Below are 10,878 nucleotides of genomic sequence, written 5' to 3'. Positions count from 1 at the left end.
TTCCCCGCCATTGACGAGTTATCTCGTCTTTTAGAAGAAAACGCTTCCCCGCCAAAGACAAGTTTTTACGGCTTTCCGTGTTTCCACTGTTATACAATCTTCTGAACGAATACAAAACCTCCCGAACAAAAACACTCGTGAGCAGGACGGAGAAACGAGCGATCTCTTATGTATACAGATGCATATGAAAGATAATGCAATCATCAGTAATAGACAGCATATAAATGAAAACTGCATAATGTTTAGTAAAATGTTGATCCAGGAAGTGGTATATGTCTGTGCAAGCTTTGGAGGTGTTGATGGAAGCGATTTACTGGATTTATGCTTTGATTATCGTACTGAATATTACCCAGATGTAGTTTTTGCTCAAAATTATGCATTTTTATGAAACCTTACCTATATTCCAGTGTTGATAAAAAAAGAATGCTTTAAGCTAGGACTGCACGATTAATCGAACGCGATTGTCATGCGCATCTCGTCAGTAAAGCCAGTTCTGTGATCAGCAGTAAATCTCCATCACATGCTTCCAGATGGAGCAGCATTTACTACATAGCTGTAGTTCACTGACAAGCTACTCAAAAAAAATTGCGACTGAAATCGAAGAAATCGTTTGCGATAATGACAGCTGTTTGCATAGCTTCTCAGTGAACTACGGCTTTGTGAAGTAAATGCTGCTCCATCTGAAAGCATGTGAAAATACCACATTTAATAACATATTTTTACTCCAAACCCTCTGGCCTTCGGATGGAGATTTACTGCTGATCACAGAACCGTGCTTCACTGAAAGATACGCATGACCATCGCAGCTTCTGTCGAATCGTCATCTCGATTCAATTTAGATTTATCGTTTTCTAGGCTTGATTGTGTTTATGGGGTGCAGTCTAACATGTTAATGCTTAGTTTTTTAAAAAACGCATTATTTTTCACATAATTTACCTTTATTCCACACTGCTCTGGCCCTTCTCTGAGAAACACGCTGATCATTTCCTGCTTTTATGAAGCCCCGCCCTAAGAAATAGGCGATGGGCTCTGATTGGTTAGCTAGCCCAGTGTGTTGTGATTGGCTAAACCGCCTCTAGTGTGTGTCTAAACGTCCCGCCCCTCACCTCAGTGGCATGTGCTCCGTCTGGTTGTATTGTAAACAACGGCATCGTTAATAGCGCTTATCAGTTTGAGCCCGATTGAGAACCAGAGGATATTATTGAAGAGGATCGTGCAGAACCTGTGCAAGCACGGCTTTTAATGGTAGGCCTATGTTTTTTGTTTGTTGTAGTCTCATACTTTTAGATATGCTGTTATTTATAAATGCTACTGCTTCTGTTAGCTTTTAATGTACGGTTTTATCCTGATTAAAGCTTTAATACAGTACGGCAACTGCACGCGCGCCCATGTTTAACGCTTCTCATAGCTACTAGGGGTGGGAATCACCAGAGGCCTCACGATACGATATTATCACGATACTTGTGTCACGATACAATATTATTGCGGTTTTAAATATATTGCGATATTCTGTGATATATTGCAATTTATTACCTTTTTCCAACTTCAAATTATGTCCCCAAAGGAAAACTTTGGCAACATCTGTTTTAACTAAAAAGAAACATTTCTCAGTTTGTTTATCTCACTTCAGTTTTATTGTTGCAGTGCAAAATAGGATTGTCAAGCAGACAAACTCTCATGAAAACCTGTCAAAAATGTTGTATGCACCTGGTCTAATCTAGTCCACCTTAATGAAATGTAAACAGGTATGCACTGCTGTGCTACGACAGGTATTTTGAACAGTGCAACTTGAAATTGTACTAAAAAGTTGTGCAGACCCTTCAGCAATTGGGGCATTTGAAAGTAAATTACTGTTAAAATTTAATTAAATTAAATAAAACATGTAGTCTTACATCTAGGGATGCACCGAAATTAAAATTCTGGGCCGAAAACCGAAACCGAAAATGCTTTATTTATTATTTATTTAGTCATTTAGCAGACACTTTTATCCAAAGCGACTCACAAATGAGGACAATAGAAGCAGTCAAAACTAACAAAAGAGCAACAATATATAAGTGCAAATGACAAGTCTCGGTTAGCCTAACACAGTACACGTAGCAAGGTGTGTGTATGTATGTGTGTGTGTGTATATATATATATATATATTACACACACACACACACACACACAAAGAAAAACAAGTAGATAGACTAGAAAAAATTGAAAGCTAGTGTTTGTTTTTTAATGATTTTCTATATATATATATATATTATGATGATTTCTTTGTAATGATTATTTATTATTTTTTTTAAATAATATAAAGTCATTTTGTAAGACTTTTTAAATTTAACTCAATTTTAATGATACTGAATTTAAAAAAACACAAGCCAATAAAATAACCACACTTTTACTGAAAGTAACACAATAAAACTGGACAGAATTTATATTAATATTGGAAACACTTTACAATAAGGTTCATTAGTTAAACCTTATTGAAAAGTGTTACCTTAATATTAAATATCAATATATTATTTTTATTCACTTCTATGTAACAGAATCAGATATAAGTTGTTGTTTATTTGTTTTTTGACTAATCATCCAAATAATGTATAGTCCTACGAAGCTATTATTATCAGAGCATATGAGCAGAGCATAGCATAGCAGAGCATACAGCGTCACTGAAGGTAGCATTATTTTAGCAGCGTTGCCCAGTACAGCTGAACTAGCCTACAGCATGTTACAGCACAGTAGCGCTACTGCTAACCGGAACAAGTATACTGCATAGAAATTTCCTGTCAGCGCGTTATTTGAGCGGACTTTGCTTTTCAGATGAACATGAGCAGTACACGAGTGGAACGCACATTCATAGATCGGAATACTGAGCGGAGCGTCAAACCGCGCAGTGACGAGGAGTGAAACATGCACGCTGAACACTGCCGGGTGGGATGCGACGCGGCGCGACATATAATAATAATAATAATAATAATAATATTATTATTATATGTAGCCTATATTTTCGGTGCATCCCTACTTGCATCCCCTCCTTGTCTACAACTCCGAAGTAAGTCCATACATCCGATTTAAACGCGCACGGGGCTTTCCTGATAACTTTCCGCGATGCCGCCCTCTTTATTTTACTAACTTACTGCATGCTGAAGGTGGCCCAGCTGACCTCACCAGAAAAAACTCAACACCACCATCTAGTGGATTGTAAAGGAATTGATTTTATTATTCTACCAAATAGTATAATAAAATGTCGATACTTGTATCGATACAGTATTGCTGCGGAAAATATCGCGATACTATGCTGTATCGATTTTTTTCCCCCCACGCCTAATAGCTATGTGAAAATAAGTGTATAATTGTAACAGTTAATTGCTGGAGCTGAGCTGAATGAAAGAGAGAGCAGGGGGACACGAGGAACAGGATGAGAACGCTGCTTTAGAACATTCACAAACGTGTGAATCCATTAGAATCGTTAGAAGACAGAATTGCGATTCATATATGAATAGATGTTTACGTGCACCTCTAGTTTTCTCTTCCTCTTCTCTAAAGCAGCGCAGCATGGCCTCGCCCCCTTTGCTGCCCTTTCCCGAGGGCGGGGTTTATCTGGGTTTGTTACATCACAAACCCGGGAAGTAACTCGTTGTAGTCCCTACCAGCCGTTTTTGTAGGCATTAAACTGCCAGAACTATAAAAGACGATATCTCCGTTTGCATTGAACTTTCAGCTTCGTAACTTTGCAGATATTGTTTATGCTCAAACAGACAGATTTCATCAAGGTTAAGTAAAATATAATAAATGTAATACAATGCTTCTCTCTAGAGTTATTTTTGTAGCTGACTAACAAGTTTGTGTACAATGAATGTCTTTCCTGAGGTAAATGTGACTTTACGTGACATTTTGTGTTTTACTGGCGTCTTTCTGTGGCTGAAAAAAACACGTTTATAGTTTGTATTTTGTGATAAAATTGACAGAATTTGAAAGTTGATAATTTATTTCGGATTAAAGGTAACAAAGCACAAAATTTATTGCAATTATTGGATGGCAGGCACGATACAAATAATGAATGGAATTAAAGACGTGAAATATTTCCAAGCATTTACACTGTCCTTCCAACTTTTGTTTATTGTTTATACAGATTTGACAGTAAAGCACTAAGCTGGAGTTAAGATGCATACAAAATTTACTTTTATTAACAACAGTAACGGGTGCAAAATCTAATTTTTATATAGAAAATGTATATATTCCACTCTTATTAAATGTACCATTATTCTTCTAGTATATGGAACTGACCAACTTCAGTGATTGTGTGATTTATTAGCAAATTGAAGAAAAGTGTTTTCCAAGGCACTTTGTGACTTTTCTTACTTCATACACAAAAAAGTGTAAAATTCTGACGATCTGATTTCTTGATGATTTGATATTTTATAATAGTGATTTTATCATTTAAGTTTCAATTAAAGCCAATAAGTGCTCCTCTGCTGAAAAGGTTGTACAAACCCTGAAATGAATGATGTAATGCATTCGACTCTTCCTGCCACAACACTACGGTTACAGTTAGCGTTACCGCTTCTGGTTCCCTGACGTATGTCAGCGCTGTTTATAACAGAGAATTCTGTGCAGAATTTGAATGATTCTCACTAGATCTCGCAGCAGCCTTATCATTGAGCGTTGAATTCAAACGCTTTTCGCTGGATCTCGCAGCGCTGTTGCATCTGTGCAGTTACAGTGTCGCGAAATCAACATTGGCTCCCGAGTAAAGCTGTTCTGAGCTCGAGCAAGTTTGTTTGCGTCGCAATCCGAGCTGATAAACGGTCCGCGGCGCTGCGCAGCTGAAACGTAGTGCGGTTTAGTTTCGCTTTCAGTTTCGTTTGCCATTTGATGTTTCTCAAATGCAACATAAATGGCAGCGCTTGTGAGTTGGACAACGCGGGGGTTGCGCCAGTGCGACCGCTCACAAAAAGTCGCACCGGCAGAAAAAATGGTCGCAGTCTGGAGCCCTGCACCCCTTTAAAAGTAGAGGCTCTGATCTTTATTTTGGTGTATTGCATATTCAAATATTCATACAGCAAAATATACTGGAGGCCATAAAATTTTAGTGAAAATCATCAAAATCGCTGGCGGTGGCTGGCATCCTAATTTCAATGACAGGTGCAATTAATCAGTTAATAAAGCAATAAGCCCCGTGAAGCCGTGGTTTACAGTGAATTTATAACAGCTAAGGGGGTTTTAGGCTCTCCGCTTCGCGTCGTGTTAGCTGTTATAAATTCACTGTAAACCACGGCTTCACGGGGCTTATTGCTTTATTAACTGATTAATTGCACCTGTCATTGAAATTAGGATCATACATATGTTGGCACAGTGAATCCTCATATTAATGTAGTATCAACATAAAAGCAGCATATTTTGAGTAATCAAAGCCTGTATCACCAGTACAGCAAATAACTTCAATTTTATTTTTTAAATGGCTAATTTTATGCTCAAATTGTAGCTTTAAACATTATATTTGAAAGCCATAATTTTTAACGGTTATGATATGTTTGAACATTATCATGCATGTCGCTGGCTTTATTAACATGGTCCGTTGCACCAGCTGTGTGTAGGTACCTTGTTTTGACACAAAGGGACATTAACTCACAGCTTGAGCACTAAATGTTTTGGCGTTAAACCGTTAATTGAAACGTAGCTCTACATATAACTAAATATTTACACAGTAACGGTAGGAATAAAATAGCGAATTGATTAAATTTCATCAAAAGACTGATTTACCAGACAGCCTTATGATGTTCACTGTTACACTCGTTTATGTTTTAAGTGTGTTTACTTTGTTAGTGGCTTATCAACACACACCCAGTCTAAAAAGTACGCTTCTGTGTGCTTGTCAAAGAAAACCATAAAACAATAATGCCACTTTCTTTGATGGGTTTCTAATGATCTCTATTGAAATAGTTTCTAAATGTCATTTGCATATATAGAATGCCTGTACCATTTAATGAGAAAGTATTGCATTTCACTGTAAACTTATTTTTACTGTTAGTTATGAGGCAAAAGAAGTTGTAGAGTCGAGGATAAACTGAAATTCACTGCGTATCGACACATCTTCTGCTGGTGGATTTGACCAGGAATTACTTTACAGAGCGTTTATTAACAAAGGGTGCAACTGAATAATTTACAGAGTTACAGAGCTTTCCCGTTTAAGAACTTGTGACCGGCTGGTGTGACCGGACCGTGCTGATCTCGGTCACTACTCTAGAAGGGTCATTATTCAGATACACAGCAGACAGTCATGTGTTTCCAGCAGCATGGGCTCTAACCGAAGCACTTGGTTTGCTGAGAGTGTGCAGTGGGTCTGTGTTTGGTGATGAGCTGTTGTCTGTGCAGGTGCTGCAGACTCTGGGAACAGAGACCTATCGGCCCAGCTCAGCCTCTCAGTGTGTGGCTGGCATCGCCTGCGCCGAGATCCCCGTCAATCAGTGGCCCGAGCTCATCCCTCAGCTGGTGGCCAACGTGACGGACCCCAGCAGCACAGAGCACATGAAGGAGTCCACGCTGGAGGCCATCGGATACATCTGCCAGGACATCGTGAGTCCCGTCCAGCACGCACCCGCTGCCCTGTGTTTCCTAGCATCTGTTTGACTGACCTTGCCAACGCTTTGACAGGACCCCGAGCACCTCCAGGACAACGCCAACCAGATCCTGACGGCCATCATCCAGGGCATGAGGAAGGAGGAGCCCAGCAACAACGTCAAGCTCGCCGCCACCAACGCGCTCCTCAACTCGCTGGAGTTCACCAAAGCCAACTTCGACAAGGAGGTACTGCCGCGTCCTCACTTATGATTACAGGGCTTCTGCAGTTCAGCCGTTCGGTCTCACGCTCTCTCTCTCTCTCTCTCTCTCTCTCTCTCTCTGCAGACGGAGAGACACTTCATCATGCAGGTCGTGTGTGAGGCCACGCAGTGTCCAGACACCAGGGTGCGTCTCATTCCCACACACACGTCTGTCAGGTGCTGCTGCAGTAGACTCGTAACGAGTGTGTGATTGTGTCCTGCTGTAGGTGAGAGTGGCTGCGTTACAGAACCTGGTGAAGATCATGTCCTTGTATTACCAGTACATGGAGACCTACATGGGCCCGGCGCTGTTTGCTGTGAGTTCCCTGATGAGAGTTTCCCTCCTGACCAGCTTGATCTGAGAGTCCCAGGGCTCACTCCTGAAACTGAGATGATTGGTGTTCAGGGTGCTGCGTTTAAATCCGTTTTGTGTTGGACTGAAATATTAGGCCAGAGATTCATTATCCAGGTATTTTATACGGATAGTTCACCCAAAAATGAAAACTGTCACTTATTTATCCTCAAAGAGTAGCCAATATATGCAAAAGAAGACATTTTGAAGAATAGTGAGAAAAACACTATGGAAGTCGGTAGGGCTGGGCGATATGACCAAAAAAATTATCATGATTATAAGAATGATCACAATTTTTTTCATATCAGTCAATATCGATAGTCATCACGATAAATGTCTGTTTTTTTTAGTTTAAAGGCAGATTTTTGCTCCTAAGTGCAAGATAAACTGTCCATGTGGCGTGGCTCAAATGAGAAGCGCTCTTTCATTCCGCTTTTGGCGCATAAACATCATATTGAACTTTTACCAAACTCTTGTTATCGTTTTATCGAAGGAAAATTATATCACGTTATCGATTTATCTCCCAGCCCTACATACAGGTTTAGTACAGCTTGAGGGCAGTTTTCATTTCTGGGTGGACTACCGCTTTAAACTGAAGTTGACAGTGGGCTGTGTCTTTAACACGTGATGCATGGGTCCTGGGGCCAGCTGCATGAACTTAGCCACCATGCTGCGACTGTGTCTTAAGAGCTAGTTTGACCAACTAGCAGCTGCCAAGGGGTAATCAGCCTTACTCTTCCAATACAGATCACAATAGAGGCCATGAAGAGTGACATCGATGAAGTGGCCTTGCAGGGAATCGAGTTCTGGTCCAACGTCTGCGACGAGGAGATGGATCTGGCCATTGAAGCCACTGAGGTGATGCCTCCTGGTGTCCTCTCCAGTCTGCTGCTCCGCAAACGCTCTCGTTCCTGATCAGTTGTTGATGTTGTGTGTCCTCAGGCCTCTGAACAGGGCCGTCCTCCAGAGCACACCAGCAAGTTTTACGCTAAAGGAGCTCTGCAGTACCTGGTGCCCATCCTGACACAGACGCTCACCAAACAGGTAAAGCTGGTCTCTGTGGGAAACCTGCTGCTTGTAAAGCTCATTTCAGTAACTTCCTTCTGAGTGAATCAACACTGAACCAAACTGAAATGATCGCTGGCAGTCAGTGTCATTACGCTTCTCACGCTGAAGAACTAAGACCTCGAGTCTCTCTCGCTCAACCACATATACATGATAACCTTAGAACCTGGTCTTTTAAGTTAAAACTATTTAGTTATTAAAGCAGTGTGACTACAAAAGCAGTAGTGGTAGTTATTTATGAGTGACCAATCAAAAATATGGCAGAGCCAGCAAATCACCCAGCACACAAGCAGAAATTGGTCTTTAGGTGCATTAATCACCATGTTCTCTATCATATTATCTGATAGAAAACGGCTTCATATTTCACGTTTTCACTGTAACATTTGATAAATCCATGAGCTGATGCTTCTTATTTACAGTACCTGACACTGCTTTTAATAGTTGGCCTCGAGGGCTGCGTTCAGACTGCAGGCAAAAGTGTTTTTTTTTTTTTTTTTAATGACTCGTAACAGTGTGAACAGCACAAACCACATGCAGTCAGTTTTGTTAGATTCTGATTTGTGAGACCCTGTGTTTCTGTTTCTGAAACCTGAATTAGGGGTGGGCGATATTTTATCGTTTGCGATATACCAGTAAAAATTCTCCCTTGATCTCAGTTGAATCTTTGTGAATCAGTTGTTTGTCTGGAAGTGCCTGCTGTTGTACCCTCACTGTTGAGTGTGCTGTGTGCAGGATGAGAACGACGACGATGACGACTGGAACCCGTGTAAGGCTGCGGGCGTGTGTCTGATGCTCCTGGCCACGTGCTGCGAGGACGACGTGGTGCCGCATGTGCTGCCCTTCATCAAAGAGCACATCAAGCACCCGGACTGGCGCTACCGCGACGCCTCCGTCATGGCCTTCGGCTCCATCCTGGAGGGCCCCGAGCTCAGCCAGCTCAAGCCGCTGGTCATCCAGGTAAGGGCTGCGCTGGGCTCAGTGAGTAACGTGTCTGTGCCAGTTCTGTGTGTGATGTTGTGTGTCGTCGCAGGCCATGCCCACCCTCATCGAGCTGATGAAGGACCCCAGTGTGGTGGTGAGGGACACCACGGCCTGGACGCTAGGACGCATCTGTGATCTGCTGCCCGAGGCCGCCATCAATGAGGTGTATCTGGCCCCTCTCCTGCAGTGCCTGATCGAGGGCCTCGGGGCCGAACCCCGCGTGGCCTCCAACGTCTGCTGGGTATGACGCCGCCTTTCACAGCGCTGCTTTCATGAAGAGAAGACGTGCCTGATAGGTGTTTAGTGATTTGTTTGAGTAGTTTAACCCGGTTGGCACTGAATATAATGCATCTTTAACTGCTAAGTACTTCAGTATTGGTACAGTATACATGATTCGGTGTACTTCCACTGGTGACCTTGCCTCAGCCATGCACACAATCAAATGCTTAGTTTTCTAATGTAAGTGCGTAGTCGTCAAACACTCTATATAGTGTGTTGGGTTTGAATTCAACAAAAGGCAGCCGCCCCCTCGGACTCGTAGCACAGTCTAATGGGATCGATCAGTTGTGCTGTGATACGAGACTCACAGGTGCTGTTTTCAGGCTTTCTCCAGTTTGGCTGAAGCGGCGTACGAGGCCACAGACGCTGCTGACGATGAGGAAGAGCCCAGCACATACTGCCTGTCCTCCTCCTTTGAGCTCATTGTCCAGAAACTGCTGGAGACCACAGACAGGTAAACCATGACGGGAGGCAAACAGCCGCCAACCTAAAGGGATAGTTCACCCAAAAATGAAAATCCTGTCATTAATTACTCACCCTCATGTAGTTCCAAACCCATAAGACTTTCATTCATCTTCAGAACACAAACGAAAATATTTTTGATGAAATCCGAGAGCCCGAGAGGTAGGGAGGGGGTGAACATAATCTGCATGAACATAATCTGCATAAACCGCACTGATTACGTTGCTGTCTATGGGAGGGTCAGAGAGCTCTCGGATTTAATCAAAAATATCTTAATTTGTGTTCTGAAGATGAACTAAGGTCTTATGGGTTTGGAACTACATGAGGGTGAGTAATTAATAGGGGTGCTCCGATTGATCGGCCACCGATCACTATCGGCCGGATCAAACATTGGATGTTTGATCGGCGGTCTCTAAAAAAGGCCGATCTCAAGCTGATGACACTGCTGCTGTGAGAGGTTTGGCACGACATGCAGCAGCACCGTCTCGGTCTCTGTCCAGCACGGGTGAAATCATTATAATGCTGAAGGTGATTATATGATATAATGATGGATTAAAGCGTGCACACTGCACACACGGTTGCGGTCCGGCAGTGCGTTCAGGAGCGGTGCGTCTGCAGCAGAGCAGAGATGGTTTCCGCACCGAGTCTATTTTTGATGCGCTGCAAGCGCTGAATTAAAGTAAGAGCGCATTGTTTGCAGTAAATATAAACATGGATTGACACGAAAATTTAGTAATTACACCATAAATGCATATTATTAAAGTCTACTGTGTTTCACAGTCAACACATACGGCTTTTTGGCTAGGTTTAAAGTGAAAGAGCACTTTTAGATAAACAAGGCAATAATAGATGGCATGTAGGAAAACCAAAGTTCTTTATGAATGGCAGGATTGCTTGTAATAAAGATCTAAATGCAAAAGAAAAGGCAGT

General features: G+C 42.0%; 1 protein-coding gene across 2 annotated transcripts in view; it reads left to right on the top strand.

Annotated features, from left to right (window-relative positions):
- The window catches only part of LOC107727146 (importin subunit beta-1), a 43,081-nt gene that overhangs the window by 3,441 nt on the left and 28,762 nt on the right, over positions 1-10,878 (top strand). For both annotated transcript variants that reach the window (XM_016536930.1, XM_016536929.1), the window contains exons 4-12: positions 6,364-6,564; positions 6,643-6,795; positions 6,895-6,954; positions 7,037-7,126; positions 7,909-8,019; positions 8,104-8,205; positions 8,959-9,183; positions 9,257-9,448; positions 9,810-9,940. In XM_016536930.1, the coding sequence (XP_016392416.1) occupies positions 6,364-6,564; positions 6,643-6,795; positions 6,895-6,954; positions 7,037-7,126; positions 7,909-8,019; positions 8,104-8,205; positions 8,959-9,183; positions 9,257-9,448; positions 9,810-9,940 (1,265 nt within the window). The remainder of the gene's footprint in view (positions 1-6,363; positions 6,565-6,642; positions 6,796-6,894; positions 6,955-7,036; positions 7,127-7,908; positions 8,020-8,103; positions 8,206-8,958; positions 9,184-9,256; positions 9,449-9,809; positions 9,941-10,878) is intronic.

Source organism: Sinocyclocheilus rhinocerous, unplaced genomic scaffold (assembly GCF_001515625.1).
Source record: "Sinocyclocheilus rhinocerous isolate Xijiao unplaced genomic scaffold, SAMN03320098_v1.1 scaffold4140, whole genome shotgun sequence".
Lineage (NCBI taxonomy): Eukaryota > Metazoa > Chordata > Actinopteri > Cypriniformes > Cyprinidae > Sinocyclocheilus > Sinocyclocheilus rhinocerous.
This window is presented reverse-complemented; position numbering and strand designations above follow the sequence as displayed.